We start from the raw sequence: 16,417 nt of genomic DNA on the forward strand, positions 1-16,417 counted from the left end.
TGAATTAGGACTAGAGTTACTCGCCACAGAATGCCCAGCTTCTGATCTGCTCTTGTAGCCAAAGTAGTTATGCACTGCCTGAAAGGGTGATGAAAGAAGATTCAACTGCAATGTTCATAAGTACCAGAAGGGAGAAAAAAATTGCCAGGAAAAGGGCCAGAGAGTGGGGCTAGCTAAATTTCTCTTGCAGAGAGCCCACACCAACATGACGGACGAATGGCCTCCTGTGCTGCAACCATTCTACGGTTAAGTGGAAATCATGTGAAGCATAGTTTGTAAGAAAACATCCCATCATCACAATTTTAAATGGACACTTAAATAAAATGTAATGTACAATTATTAAATAAAACAAGTTGTATAACATCGAGAAAATACATCTGATCTGTAATTAGATACTTGGATCTTTTGTGCAATTTAAATATATATATTATACATATCCTCAATTTGTCTTGATGCAAAACACTGGAGAAGTTTAACAAAAATAAAAGTATTGTTAATACTCACAACACCAGAGCATAGAATTGTGAAGTTTAATAGCAGTTAGCTTGTGGCAGTCAGGCAACTGAAAATTCATCTTTATCGCTAATGTTTTCACATCCCAGCAAATGATTCTTCCATCTAGACTGCATGAATGCACTTGTTTTTGACTAGAAATACAGGAGAATTTTCAGTTCAATAAAACTTTAATTATCTAATACAAACTGATCAACAAATGCCTACTAAAATGCTATGACATCCTGTATTAATTCATACATTATTTGAATCTTATCTTCAAATATTGAAATTTCACAGCTCTAAAACTAACCTCCAGGCAGTCAGAACATACTTGTTCCAGGTACTATACCTGAGCTTTGAGCCCTGATCCTCAAGGACCATGTCAGTGACATCGGTGCAGTGTTCAGTCAGTTGTTTGTTGCAGGACATGCTGAGAGTATTTATAATATAAATAGAGGAATCTTGTGAACCAACCCAAACTTGGCTGAACTCCACTCCCAACATACAGTTCTGAAAATAAATGATTAACATCAGCAGCTAATTTCAACTACTAGAAATACTGCATTATAGCACAATTCATTAGAGCATTGTTAAATGAGAAACCATGTCTAAGGGTGTAAATTTTGTTCAAAGTACTACCACATTTCAAAATTATTTTTTGGACTTTTATGAAAATTAATCAATTTTCTCACCTCCGCAGTATCAGCCTGGTCCCCCTCCCTGCTCAATTACTCTGTAATGTTTTCAACACTACTTATACCAGAGGAATTTCATTCAAAAGAATGAGGCACCAAGTTTAGAACCACTTGATAGTCAATGAATAGCCATCCAACCCTCAGGAACAATATCAAGCAGGCACACAGCAGATGCAATGCTGCCCATTTTGCAGCCCTAGCGAAGTCAGATCTTACCCTATAGTTTCCAAAATCTCTCTCACTATTCCAATGTTACCTCCCAATAGCATGAAATAAAATCAAATATTTCCTCTCTTTCTCGCTGTTATAACCTCTTCCAGCTCCTCTCGCGCTCTTTCTGTACTCCTGGCTCCTTTCGCGCTCTCTTTCCGGGAATTCAATCCGGAAAAGTGAGAGATAATACACTCTGGGAGGGCTAACAAGGCAAGCGATTACACTATGAATGGTAGGACCCTGGAAAGTACTGAAGATCAGAGGGACCTTGGTATGCATATCCACAGATCCCTGAAGGTAGCAGGACAGGTAGATAAGGTGGTTAAGGCGGCATATGGGATACTTGCCTTTATTAGCCGAGGCATGGGATACAACAGCAGGGAGGTTATGCTGGAACTGTATAAAATCCTGGTTAGGCCACAAGTGGAGTACTGCGTGCAGTCTGGTCACCACATTATAGCAAAGATGTGATTGCACTGGAGAGGATGCAGAGGAGATTTACCATGATGCTGCCTGGGCTGGAGGGTCTGAGCTATGAGGAAAGATTGGATAGGCTGGGGTTGTTTCCCTTGGAGCATCGAAGGTTGAGAGGGGAACATGATAGAGATGTACAAGATTATAAGGGGCATATATAGGGTGGATAGGGAAGCACTTTTTCTATTAGTGGAAGGGTCAGTAAGCAGGGGGCATAGATGTAAGGTAAGAGGTAGAAGGCTAAGAGGGGAGTGGAGGAGAAATTTTTTCACCCAGAGGGTTTTGGGTCTGGAACTCTCTGCCTGAAAAGGTGGTTGAGTCAGAAACATTTGTAATATTTAAGAAGTATTTAGATATACACTTGCGTTGTCATAGCCTCCAGAGCTATAGGTGAAGTGCTGGAAAATGGGATTAGTGTAGTCAGATCTTTGTTGACTGGCGCGGACACAATGGGCCGAATGGCCTCCTTCTGTGCTGTAAACGTCTATGAGTTTATGTACCCCATTAATTGGCTTACCAAATATACTTCTGTAAAAGTCAATTTTTTGGGACTTTCTTTTAGGCAAAATATTAAGGGGTCAACTTATACACAGGTAATATTATTGAATTGTTGGGGACCAGAGGAAGGGAAGGAAAGGAAAGGAAAGAAAAAAGGCTGAGCCATTAGAAAATATCATTGTGATAACGCACAGCCCTTGACCTAGGCCTTGGTGCAAGGGATTTGCAGAGTCAGCACTTGTAAGGGCCCAAGTGACAAGGCCCAAGCCTTCCACCCTCTCCATGGGAAGGCTGATGGTTGACACAGGGCTCAGGCATTCATTTATGCTCTGGACATTGGCCTCTGCATCTTGTCTCCATGTGCGCTGTTTGTTTCTCTTCTCCGTTCTGTCAGTTTCTCCCCCCAAAAATCAAAACTGATCAACATTCTTCCTGTTTTTATTGACAACTAGAAAGGGAGGAAAGGAACCAAGTGTAACTTTTCTCATGAATAATGAATGGAGGTTTTGATGTGACTGCAGAGATTATACTCTGGGTCTGAAATGTTCGGAATTTGATCCATGAAAACCCAGGGTCGACCTCTACAAGAGGCATATGGAAATACAACAGTTTTTCAGGCCAAAAATCACAGAATTGACTTTTACACAAAATCAGCTTTAACACAAGTTTATAAGGTAACATCAAGCTATGGTAAACAAGGACATTAAAGTTCATTCTTCCGCTAATCTTAACATGATTGTGCAGTTTATGACCTTATACACCATCAATGGATTACGCTGCATTTGTCCAAATTTCCTTTCGTATTGTACTTCACCTGCCTTTAATGTCCTCTCAATTTTTTAAAAGATTTTTGAACTCACCAATTTTGAGTTTCCGACTTGAATACAGTGCTGCTGAATAAACCAAGATGTTGCATTGAAGAGCACTACTTTTCCTTCACTTAATGCACACCATAGTCTCGGATTTGCATTCTCATCCTCTTCTTGTTGTATCAGATGACCTAGCACAGCAAAGTGTGTCATTTGCAACTCAGTGCAGTACCGACAGATTGTAAAAAAAATACAAATTCAAACAGAAACCTGATAATTCTTTCATTTCGATGCCTACAAATTAAATGGCTTAAAACAAAGCCTGGTTTAAAACAAATAATGTTATCCATCCTTTTGTTTCAGCACACACTGTTTTCCCTCTTCCACTTAGTAGTTTTGCGGCAAATAATATTTCAATCTACCTAACAGTCATGTCGCTGGATAGGATTTATACTATCTGGTAATACAAACTGATCCAAACCTTATCCTTATATGTGTGCATATGATGTCAACATATTTGAACAAAAAAATTGCATTCTAAATATAAATAGATTTTGAAATATGAACTACCGAGAAACAAATGAAACCATTGAATTTCTTCAATGAAGAGTAATTTCCATGAATTTGATTTAAAAAGTGAATTTATATATGACACATTTTTCAACACTTGAATTTTAACGTGTCCTTTATGAGAAAAGGAACAACCTACGTCATTGCAAAGTTTTAAAAATTTAATCTCAAGACATTTAATATATATTCCAAACGGATAGGAAATACTATATAGTGTTAAGTTTGTGTTAGTTGGTCTGCCTCCCTTCATTTGCTTTATTTCTTCTGTTTTGCTAACAAGACGTGTCTAAGCTTTTCGTCTTGCGCTCATCAGGACACTTAACAAGAACACCAATATAAGGGGAAAACAACAATTTATACTGTATGTGAAGAGAGCATTGACTGGTTGGCAAGCAGACTCTGATTGGTAGAGGCGCTGCCATGGAGAATGCACCAGTGATGGTGACTGACCAAAGGGTTTTTTTAAATATATAAAGAGCAAGAGAATAACTAGGGAAAGAGTAGGGCGAATTAGGGACCATAGAAGTAATCTGTGTGCGGGCCCAGAAGACGTGGGCACAGACCTCAAATGAATGCTTTGTGTCGGTCTTCGCAATGGAAAAGGATAACACAGGTATAGACATCAGGGTGGAGGACTGTGAAATATTAGAGGAAATTAATATAGAGAGGAGGTACTAACAGGTTTAGCACCCTTAAAAGTGGTTAAATCCGCAGGCCCGGATGAGGTGTATCCTAGGCTGTTGAGGGAGACAAGGGAAGAGATATCAGGGGCCCTGGCAGTAATTTTCAAATCCTCTCTGGCCACAGGTGAGGTGCCAGAGGACTGGAGGACTGCTAACATTGTCCCATGATTAAAAAAGGGAGGAAGGGATAGACCAAGAAATTACAAGCCAGTCAGTCTAACCTCGATGGTGGGAAGATACCAGAAAGAATTCTGAGGAACAGAGTATATCAGCACTTGGAAAGACATGGATTAATCAGGGCTAGTCAGCATGGATTTGTTAAGGGAAGGTTGTGTAAGACAAATTTGATCGAATTTTTTGAGTAGGTAACCAGGAGTGTTGATGAGGGTAATGCATTTCATGTGGTCTACATGGACTTTAGCAAGGCTTTTGAGAAGGTCCCTCATGGCAGACTGGTCAAGAAAGTAAGAGCCCATGGAACCCAAAGCAAAGTGGCATGTTGGATCAAAAATTGGCTGAGAGGCAGGAAGCAGAAGGTGATGGTAGGGGGATATTTGTGTGACTGGAAGTCTGTTTCCAGTGGGGTTCCAGAGGGCTCGGTTCAGGGGCCCTTGCTGTTTGTGGTGTACATAAATGATTTGGCTTAAATGTAGGGGCTATGATCAAGAAGTTCACGGATGACACCAAAATTGGTGGGGTGGTAAATAGTGAGGAGGAGCGCCATAAACTGCAAGAGGATATCAATGGACTGGTCAGGTGGGCAGAGCAGTGGCAAATGGAATTCAACCGGGAAAAGTGTGAGGTAATACACTTGGGGAGGGCTAACAAGGCAAACGATAACACTATGAATGGTAGGACCCTGGAAAGTACTGAAGATCAGAGGGACCTTGGTATGCATATCCATAGATCCCTGAAGGTAGCAGGGCAGGTAGATAAGGTGGTTAAGGCGGCATATGGGATACTTGCCCTTATTAGCTGAGGCATAGAATACAAGAGCAGGTAGGTTATGCTGGAACTGTATAAAACCCTATTTAGGCCACAAGTGGAGTACTGCGTGCAGTTCTGGTCACCACATTATAGGAAGGATGTGATTGCACTGGAAGGGGTGCAGAGGAGGTTTACCAGGATGCTGCCTGAGCTGGAGGGTCTGAGCTATGAGGAAAGATTGGATAGGCTGGAGTTGTTTTCCTTGGAGCAGCAAAGGTTGAGAGGGCACCTGATAGAGATGTATAAGATTATAAGGGGCATAGGTAGGGTGGATAAGGAAGGCACTTTTTCCATTAGTGGAAGGGTCAATAACCAGGGGGCACATGTTTAAGGTAAGAGGTATAAGGCTAAGAGGGGAGTTGAGGAGAAATTTTTTTCACCCAGAGGGCGGTGGGAGTCTGGAACTCACTGCCTGAAACAGTAGTTGAATCAGAAACTCTTGTAACATTTTAGTATTTAGATATTCACTTGCATTGCCATAGCCTCCAGGGCTATGGGCCATGCACTGGAACATAGGGTTAGTGTAGTCAGATCTTTGTTGACTGGCGCAGACACGATGGGCCGAATAGCCTCCTTCTGTGTTGTAAACATCTGAGTCTATAAATGCCTCCCAGATACTATACTATCCTGATACTAAACAGTGAATACATTTCAGAACTATTTCTTTGGCATGAAGTACTATGAGGCATAGGGATCATGAAAAGCAAGTTCTTTCTTTCGATCCATTTTTCTCTGCTTCCTCCTTTCCCTTACCCAAACCAAACCTCCCTCAACCTCTCCAAATCTAGTTTTTTCCTTCATTGCTAGATAAATGCCTCAGGTTTAACATAACAGAGCACTCCAGTAGCCACCCCCTACAAGTTTGGCTGTCCCTTCACTACTATCACTGTGCTACTACAGTAGTTGGAAATAGGTATGGCCTGAGTAACTCTGAAGGCTGCTCACAACCCAAGCTTCAATAAAAAAAAACAAGAATAACTGCAGAAATAATCCATCAAATTCTTGAACCAACCTTTAAGCTACTTTGGTAAAACAAAAAGCACAGTTCCAAGGAAGGCACACTACTGTGTACTATGAAGAGAGTCGTTTACATGCATAATAGAAAACATTTTTACTTCACCTGCGCAGATCCAAACCATGAACTGGCAGAGGTTTCCAGGCTGCTTAAACTTGGGGTAAAACTTTTAGCTCGGCGATTGGGCACGCGCCCGACCCGGCCGAGCATAAAGTGACGTGCGATATTTCGGTCAATTAAAAGACCTATTAAGGCCATTAAAAAGTTAATTGAAAGAAATTTTTCGCTCCCTGTCCAACCTTATGGTTGGCGGGCAGGTGAAAAAGCCAAGCAGCCTCTGCACCTTTTTTGGAAACTTCATCCACGGGCGGGATGAGGTTTCTAAAAGCAAATAAAAATAAAATAAAAACTTTAATTTTTCATTAATAACATGTCCCTGCTCATGTGGCAGAGTCACATGAGGGGATGTGTTTCATTACATTTTTTTAAATTACTTTTTCATATCTCTTCAGCTCTGTGCCTCAGGGAGATTATGAAGCGCATGCATGAAGGTCGCGCTTGCCCGGCTCGCACTGCGCACCCACCACTCTGCCTGCACAGGCAGCGCTGCCACTCGCGTTTCACGCTGAGCCCGACCAGCTTGAAATTGCCTTCCAGCCTCGATCACGGACAGCTTCCCAAGCACCTCCGGCAAGGCCCACCCCTCCCCCCGATGTCACTTCATGGATGAAATTCCACCCTTGGTGTCAGTAACATGGACACGGTGCTAAATAGGTAGGCATTCTGCATCATTATCTAGCTCAATTTCGCCTGTGTGTAAGGTAAAAATGATTGGAAAATACGTGTTAATTTATCAGGCATTTGCAAGTGTTTAAATAGTGGAAAACAAGTTTCAATTTTGACTTGTGTGGCAGCAGATATAGTGATAACAGAACAACTTCTTTATCCAAATCATCCGATCTAGCCACCACACCAACAGAGGTGAGGTTTGTGAAATTAAGGGTTTAGCTCTCTCATACTTCCTGAGACCCAGGTGTCTGGAGCAATTCTTTATCATAGATGCATATTTTGAGGTGATACTTTCTCTTAGAAGCTGGAAGGGGAATTTGTAGTAAGTCAATGACTCAGATCCACAGCAAGCAGATCTCTGGGGTAGGTATACTAGAAAGTGGAAGTGTTTGAAGATAGAATGCCCAGGACCTCTAGGCAATTGTTAAGATTTTGCTACAGACTGTTGAGTGAGAAAGTTCTTAAGAAAGACCCAGTATCTTAAAGTTATTATACATCTTAATATTATAACACTTTCTTCTGGATTTTCTTAAGATTTCAGCAGTTCCTCTACATGTCCCTAAAAAGTACTGCTCTATATCACGAAGGGCAGCTAAGACAGTCTGAACAGTCAAACAATTAAGCTTTAAGATATTGCTGGCAAGCAGATAAGATAAATCAGTCCTGCTTTAATTAACTTCTGGACAATGCTCTGACCAGTTGCAGAAACTGACTAGTGCTGCATGTCCCTTTGGTGAACAAATCCTGGGCAATAAACCTGGCAGCATGCCATCCTAGATATTACTAAGTTTATCACTGAGCATATCTAGTAAGGCTTAGAATTACATCTTGATAATAAGTGTCCAATGCCAGAAGACCTGAAGTACAACTGTTCAGTCTGTGACTAATATGTTGCACACGGATTCTGAGTCTTTACACACCTTGTACTTCCTGTCTATTTTAGTTAGATGTTCACAACCTGTATATATCAAAACCTTAGCTGCTTTCACGTTGTGCCAATACCAAGGGGGAACAGGCTTGAAGGCTGTACAGTCTACTTCTGCTCTTATTTCTTAAGTTCTTATGACCATGTAAGCAGCAGCAGATCACAATGCAAAGATTGTGTGTAATAGACTGCAAAAAATAATAATAAACTCACCAGAATTCTGCAAAACCATTGTTGTTAAGTCGTCCAAGCTGCTAACTTTAGTGAATGCTGGCAAACACACAGTTGGTTTTCAGCCACTGCCACTAGCTTAAGCCTTCACCATATAAAAGCAATAGATATGACCATTGTCCAGAGATGTGGCCATAAGGAATCTAATGAAAACTGCCCACTTTGGTCTACGCGAGATCCAGAAGAAAGCTCCCACTCCAAGGACAAGGAGCCCTGGAACTACTGAGGCTTAAGGTGTCTCTAACTTTAAACAGCTGCATTTGGATCTGGGGTCTAAAAATGTGCAGTCTTGATAGTGACAGATTATCATCCTCTCTCTCTTGGATGAACTCTATTCCCTATCATTTTCATGTAGCAGAGACGCACTTAAGAAAACCCATATTTCCAATGGTTATGGATGTTTACTCTGCTCTGTTATTGAAGGAACTATAATTCTTATCAATTTCACCATCACTTCCTTCAGATTAGTTTATAGAAGTTTCCACTGTAATGTCTGGAGGAGAGCATTATATTAGCTTCTGTTACCTCAAATCTTCCTCCCCTGAAGAGTCTGTAGGTGTCAAAAAAAATAATGGAGCCCTGAACAAAAATGAGTTATGATTTTTTTGGAAAATCCCTAGCATCCCAGTGGTGACTATGTACATTTGTACTTCGATTTTCCTTTGATGATTTCAGTCCAGTTAGTGCCCTATGCCGTTCAATACTGTATAATGGACTGACCAGAGCACCATACAGTTTGATTATGGCTTGCTGAATTTCTTCCACTTGAAGTGAATCTATTCCTGCTTCCTCTTTCATCATGTCGAGAGTCACAAGGTCACTTCAGCAATACAAATTGGTTTGATTTTTGACAATACTGCTGTCATCTACAATACTGTTATGAACAAGGATTTTGAACAACAGCAACAACTTATATTTATATAACTCCTTTTGCAAAATTTAAAGTCCCAAGCATTATAAAATGAAATATGACATTGAACTACATAAGGGTATATTAGATCAGATTGCCAAAAGCTTTGTCAAAGAGGTAGGTTTTAAGGAGAGTTTTAAAGATGGAAAGTAAGGTGAAGAGAATGAGGGGTGTAGAGAGGGAACTCCAAAGCTTAGGCCCAGGCAACTTATTACAGGCAACAATGGTGGAGCAATTATAATTGGGGATGCACAAGAGGCCAGAATTAGATATCTCGGAGGGTTGTGGGAAGGAAATTGCAGAGATAGCGAGGGTATAGGCCATGGAGATTTGAGAACAAGAATGAGAAATTTTAAAATCAACATGCTGCTTAACCAGGAGGCAATGTAGGTCAGCAAGCACAGTGGTGATAGGTGAACATAATAAAATATGTGAAATAGTGATCATAATATCTTTCAATTCCATGTTAAGTTTGAAAGTGATGTATTCCAATCACAAACAAAAATCTTAAACAAAGCCAATTACATAGCTGTGAGGGGAGAACTGGCTAAAGTTAATTAGGTAAATAGACTAAAGTGTATGGAGGAAAATAAACAGTGGGAAACATTTAAAGAAACGATCCAAAATGTTCAACAAAAATATTTTCCATTGAAAAACAAAAATTCAGCAAGAAGGACCCACCTGTGGCTCACTCAGAAAGTTAAGGATAGTATTAGAAGAGGCTTATTAAAAGAAGAGGCTTACAATTTTGCAACAAAACATTAGCAAGTCTGAGGATTGGGAGTGTTTCAGAAACCAAAGGGCCACAAAAAAGTTGATAAAAAGGGAAAATATAGAATAGGAGAATAAACTAGCCAGAAATATAAAACAGATTGTAAGAGCTTTTGTGAGTATGTAAAAAGCAAGAGAGCAGCTAAAGTAAATGTTAGTCCCTTAGAAGCAAGGATAGGAGGAGTTATAATGGAGAATGAGGAAATGGCTGATGCACTGAACAAATATTTCATGTCTGTCTTACGAACATAAGAAGCAGGAGTAGGCCATTCAGCCCCTCGAGCCTGCTCCGCCATTTAATAAGATCATGGCTGATCTGATAGTAAGTGGTTGATCTGATAGTAAGAGTAGAAAACATAAATTCCACACCATAAATCGACAATAGCCTTGGGGCTCAGCAGGTGAGGAAATTAGGGAAATTAATATCAGCAGAGATAAAGTTTTGGAGAAACTTAAGGGACTAAAATCTGTTAAATCACTGGGACCTGATGGCCTACATTCTAAGGTTCTAAAAGAGATAGCTGCAGAGTTAATGGATGTGCTAGCTATGATTTTCCAAAATTCCTTAGATCTGGGAATGGACCCACTAGGTTGGAAGTTGGCAAATGTTACACACTTTTCAAGAAAGGAGGGGGAGAGAAACCAATGAACTATAGGCCAGTTTGCCTAACATAATTTGTTGGGGAAAATGCTGGAATCTATTATTAAGGAAGTCTGAACAATGTACTAAGAAAAGCATAGCATGATTAGAACAACTCAACAAGGTATTACTGAAGAAAAATCCTCTTTGACAAATTTTGAGGATGTAACTAGTAGGGTCGATAAAGGGGAACCAGTGGATGTATTATACCTGGATTTCCAAAAAGCATTCGATAAAGTGCTGCACAACAGGCTAATAGGCAAGATAAGTGTTCATGGAGATGTAGGTAATACATGAGCATGGATAGAGGATTGGTTAACAGATAGGAAACAGAGAGCGGGCATAAACCGGGCTTTTCAAGTTGGCAGGCAGTGAATAGTGGAGCGCCGTAAGGATCAGTGCTGGGGCCCCAGCTATTTACAATCTATATTAATGACTTAGATGAAGAGATAGAGGGTAATGTATCTAGGTTTACTTCCAAACTAGGTGAAAAGGTAAGCAGTGGGGAGGACACAGAGGCTGCAAAGAGATATAGACAGGTTAAGTGGGTAGGCAACAAGATTGCAGATGGAGTATAGTATAGGGAAGTGTGGAGTTTGGTCATAAGGATGAAAAAGCAGAATATTTTTTAAAAGGTAAGAAACTTACAAGTGTTGATGTTCAAAGAAAGCAGAAAGTTAACATGCAGATACAGCAAGCAATTAGGAAGGCAAATTGGCCTTTATTGCAAGGGGATTGGAATACAAGAATAAATAAGTCTTGCTACAGTTGTACAGGGTTTCGGTGAGACCACATCTGGAGTATTGTGTGCAGTTTTGGTCTCCACATTTAAGAAAGGATATATTGCATTTGAGGTGGTACGGCAGAGGTTCACTAAATTGGTCCCTGGGATGAGAGGGTTGTCCCGTGATGAGAGGCCGAGTAAATTGGGTAAATTATATTCTCTAGAGTTTGGAAGAATGAGAGGCGATCGCATTGCAACCTACAAAGTTCTGAAGAGGGTAGACACAGAGATTGCTTCCACTGGTCAGGGAATCTAAAACACGGGCACACAGTCTCAGGATAAGGGCTCATCATTTTGGACTGCGATGAGGAGAAATTTCTTCACTCAAAGGATTGTGAATCCTTGAAATTCTCTGCCCTAGAGAGTTGTGGATGCTCCATTGTTGAATATATTTTTTGTTTTTTGATCTCTCAGGAATTAAGGGATAGGGGAGCACGCAGAAAAATGGAGTTGAAGCCCAAAATCAGCCATTATCGCATTGAATGGCGAAGTAGTCCTGTTGTGCCATGTGATCGACTCCTGCTCCTATTTCCTGTGTTCTTGCAAACGGCGCTTGGTGCGAGTTAAGGCATGAGCAGCAAAGTTTTTGGATCACCTCAGGTTTAAGGATAAAATGTATGAGGCCAGCCAGGAGTTTATTGAAATAATCAAGTCAAGAGGTTAACAAAGACATGAGAGTTTCGGCAGCCGATGAGCTGAAAAGCGGTGAAGTCAGGTGATGTTACGAAGGTGGAAATAAACAATCTCCATGAGGACAATAATATGTGGTTGGAAGACCATCACAGGGCCAAATATGAGACCAAGGTTGCAAACAGACTGGTTTAGTCTCAGACGGTTGCCAAGGAGAGGGATGGTGCGTTAACCAGCAAACAGAGTTTGGAGCAAGGACAGAAAACAATGGTTTCAGTCTTCCCAATATTTAATGAGAGGAAATTTCTGCTCATTCAGTGTTCGATGTCAGAAAAAGATCCTAATAAGTTAGCAACAGTGGAGGCAGTCCAAGAGAAACAGGCAGGTAGTTCAGGAGTCCTCTGGGGTCCCGCTCGCAAATCGGTATTCCATTTTTGAGGGTGATGAGGACATTGGTTCCTCCAGGGAGTGCAGACAGAGCCAAGCTTCTGGCACCACAAGCAGCTTGTCTGTACAGGAGGTGAGGAAGAGAGCAAGAGCAATAGTAATACGGGATTCTATAGTCAGGGGAACAGATAGGCGCTACTGTGGCCACCAACGTGACTCCAAGATGGTGTGTTGCCTCCCTGGTGTCAGGGTCTAGGATGTCTCTGAACGGCTGCAGGGCACCGTGAAGGGGGAGGGTGATAAGGCAGATGTCATGGTACATGTTGGTACCAATGACATAGGTAGAAAGAGGGATGAGATCTTGCATCAAGAATTCAGGGAGTTAGGCAGCAGATTGAAAAGTAGGACCTCTCGGGTTGTAATCTCTGGATTACTCCCAATGCCACGTGCTAGCGAGCACAGAACTAGGAGAATAGCGCAGATGAATACTTGGCTTAAGAGTTGGTGCAGGAGGGAGGGTTTTAGATTCCTGGATCACTGGGACCATTTCTGGGGAAGGTGGGACATGTACAAGCGGGACGGTCTCCACCTGAACCAGAGCGGGACTAACATCCTTGCGGGGGGGTTTGCTAGTGCTGTTGGGAGGAGTTTAAACTAATTCTGCAGGGGATGGGGACACAAAATGTTAGCAGAATAGGGACACACCATAATTCAGTAAAACAATCAAGTCAGAGAGAGTACAGCTGCATTAAGTTTCAGGGGAGTAAGGCAAGGTTGGATGGCCTCTACTTTAATGCCAGGAGTATTACAGGTAAAACGGATGAGTTAAGGGTGAGGATTGACACGTGGAATTGAGATATAGTAGCCACTACTGAGACGTGGTTGAGGGAGGGGCAAGATTAGCAGCTCAACATTCCGGGATATAGAAGCTTCAGGCGAGACAGGGGAGGGGGTAAAAGAGGAGCAGGCATTGCATTATTAGTTAAGAAATCAGTTACTGCAGTAGGGAGAGATGATATCTTGGAAGGGAGATGATATTCCAAGATGATATCTTGGAATGAAGCTTTGTGGGGAGGGCTTAGGAATAAAAAAGGGGCAGCCACATTGTTAGGTGTTTATTATAGACCTCCAGATAGTCAGCGGGAAATTGAGGAGCAAATATGTGCACAGTTTGCAGAGGTGTGTAAAAACAATTACAATAGGGTGATTTCAACTTTCCCAACATTAATTGGGATAGACATAGTGTTAATGGCTTGGATGGAGTGGATTTCTTGAAATGTGTACAGGAGAACTTTTTAGGTTAATATGTAGAGGGTCCAACAAGGGATGGCACAGTGCTGGACCTAATTCTGGGGAATGAAGCCGTACAGGTGGCTGAGGTGGTGGTGGGGGAGGAGCTTAGTGATAGCGACCACAGCATGGTACAATTTAAGCTTGTTATGGACTAAGAAATAGACAAGTTGCAAAAAAATGTTTTGGATTGGGGGAGAGCGGATTTTAATAATTTAAGGCAGGATCTGGCCAAGGTATACTGGGAACAGCTACTTGTGGGGAAATCTACAGAAGAGCAAAAGGTGGGGGGGGGGGGGGGTTCAAAAAGGAAATGGGGAAGATACAGGCTCAATATGTTCCCTCTGGAGTGGTAGGAAGTAGTAACAGGCCCAGAGAACCATGGATGACCAGAGATATTCAGGATACGATGAGAAGGAAACGTGAGGCTTTTAGCAGGTACAAGGGGAGCAAATCAGCGGAGGCATTAGTGGAGTACAGGAAGTGCAGGGTGGAGCTTAAGAAAGCAATTTGGAGAGCAAAGAGGGGATATGAGAAAGCTCTGGCTGGTAAAAGTAGGGAAAATCCCAAGATGTTCTATAAGTATATCAATGGGAAGAGGATAACCAGGGAAAGGGTAGGGCCCATGGAGTGGAGCCAAAGGACATCAGTATTGTTTTGAATGAATACTTCACAGTCGTCTTCACCCAAGAGAATGAGGATGAAGGTATGGAACTCGGGAGAGAGACAAATTGCTATAGGGAGTGACAAGGTATTGAAGGTGTTGGCAGGCTTAAAAGTGGACAAATCTCAAGGACCGGATGATTTGTGTCCCAGACTGCTGAGGGAGGCAAGGGAGGAGATCGCAGGGGCTCTGACCCAAATTTTTCATTCCTCTCTGGCCACGGGGGAGGTGCCAGAGGACTGGAGAACAGCTAAAGTGGTTCCGCTATTTAAGAAGGGTTGTAGAGATAAGCCAGGGAACTACAGGCCAGTGAGTCTCACGTCAGTTGTAGGGAAGCTATTGGAGAAAATTCTGAAGGAGAAAATCCATCTCCACTTGAAGAGGCAAGGTTTGATCAGGGATAGTCAGCATGGCTTTGTCAGAGGGAGGTCATGCCTATCAAATTTGATTGAATTTTTTGAGGAGGTGACCAGGTGTGTAGAGGTAGTTTATATGGATTTCAGCAAAGCCTTTGACAAGGTCCCACATGGGAGACTTATAAAGAAGGCAAATGCACATGGGATACAGGGTGATTTAATAAGGTGGACTCAAAATTGGCTTAGTTATAGGAGACAGAGGGTGAAGACAAAAGGATGCTTTAGTGACTGGAAGCCAGTGTCCAGTGGCGTACCACAGGGTATTTATTCGTCATTTATATAAACAACATAGATGACTATGTGGTGGGTAGGATTAGTAAATTTGCGGATGACACAAAGATTAGCCGGGTAGTTAACAGTGAGGCTGAGTGTCTTGGGCTTCAGGAAGATATAGACGGGATGGTCAAATGGGCAGATAAGTGGCAGATAGAATTTAACCCTGAAAAGTGTGAGGTGATACACTTTGGAAGGAGTAATTTGACAAGGAAGTATTCAATGAATGGCATGACACTAGGAAGTTCTGAGGAACAAAGGGACCTTGGCATGTGTGTCCATAGATCTCTGGAGGCGGAGGGGCATGATAGTGAGGTGGTGAAAAAGTCATATGGAACACTTGCCTTTATCAATCGAGGCATAGATTACAAAAGTAGGGAGGTCATGTTGGCGTTGTATAGAACCTTGGTAAGGCCACAGCTGGAGTACTGTGTGCAGTTCTGGTCGCCACATTATAGGAAGGATGTGATTGCACTGGAGGGGGTGCAGAGGAGATTCACCACGATGTTGCCTGGGATGAAACATTTAAGTTATGAAGAGAGGTTGGATAGACTTGGGTTGTTTTCATTGGAGCAGAGAAGACTGAGGGGCAACCTGATCGAGGTGTACAAGATTATGAGGGGCATGGACAGGGTGGATAGGGGAGCTGTTCCCCTTAGTTGAAGGGTCAGTCATGAGGGGACACAAGTTCAAGGTGAGGGGCAGGAGGTTTAGGGGGATGTGAGGAAAAACTTTTTTACCCAGAGGGTGGTGATGGTCTGGAATGCGCTGCCTGGGAGGGTTGCCTCACATCCTTTAAAAAGTACCTGGATGAGCACTTGGCACGTCATAACATTGAAGGCTATGGCCCAAATGCTGGTAAATGGGATTAGGTAGGTAGGTCAGGTATTTCTCACATGTCGGTGCAGACCCGATGGGCTGTAGGGCCTCTTCTGCACTGTCTGATTCTCTGATTCCGTGAATTGAGAGAGGTGATGTTAAGTTTGAGCTGGGTGCCATCAGTGTCCATGTGAAAACTAATGCTATACTTTTGGATGATGTTGCCATAATGAGAAACGAGGGGGCCAAGGATAGATTCTTCGAGGAAACCAGAGTTAACGGTGCAGGAGCAGGAAGAGAAGCCATTGTAAGTGATACTCTGGATGTGATTAGATAGATAAGAATGGAACCAGGTGAGAGCAGTCCCAACCAGCTTTTTTTATTCGTTCCTAGGATGTAAGCGTTGCTGGCTAGGACAGTATTTATTGCCCATCCCTAATTGCCCTTGA

The 16,417-nt window shown here is 42.2% G+C and overlaps 1 protein-coding gene across 3 annotated transcripts in view; it reads right to left on the bottom strand.

Moving 5' to 3' along the window:
- Window positions 1–16,417, bottom strand: part of dennd3a (DENN/MADD domain containing 3a) — a 150,422-nt gene that overhangs the window by 11,541 nt on the left and 122,464 nt on the right. For all 3 annotated transcript variants that reach the window (XM_078540983.1, XM_078540984.1, XM_078540982.1), the window contains 3 exons: window positions 3,236–3,375; window positions 845–1,005; window positions 505–647 (listed from right to left, as the gene is read on the bottom strand). In XM_078540983.1, coding sequence (XP_078397109.1) covers window positions 505–647; window positions 845–1,005; window positions 3,236–3,375 — 444 coding nt within the window. The remainder of the gene's footprint in view (window positions 1–504; window positions 648–844; window positions 1,006–3,235; window positions 3,376–16,417) is intronic.

This window comes from Cetorhinus maximus, chromosome 4, assembly GCF_964194155.1.
Source record: "Cetorhinus maximus chromosome 4, sCetMax3.hap1.1, whole genome shotgun sequence".
NCBI lineage: Eukaryota > Metazoa > Chordata > Chondrichthyes > Lamniformes > Cetorhinidae > Cetorhinus > Cetorhinus maximus.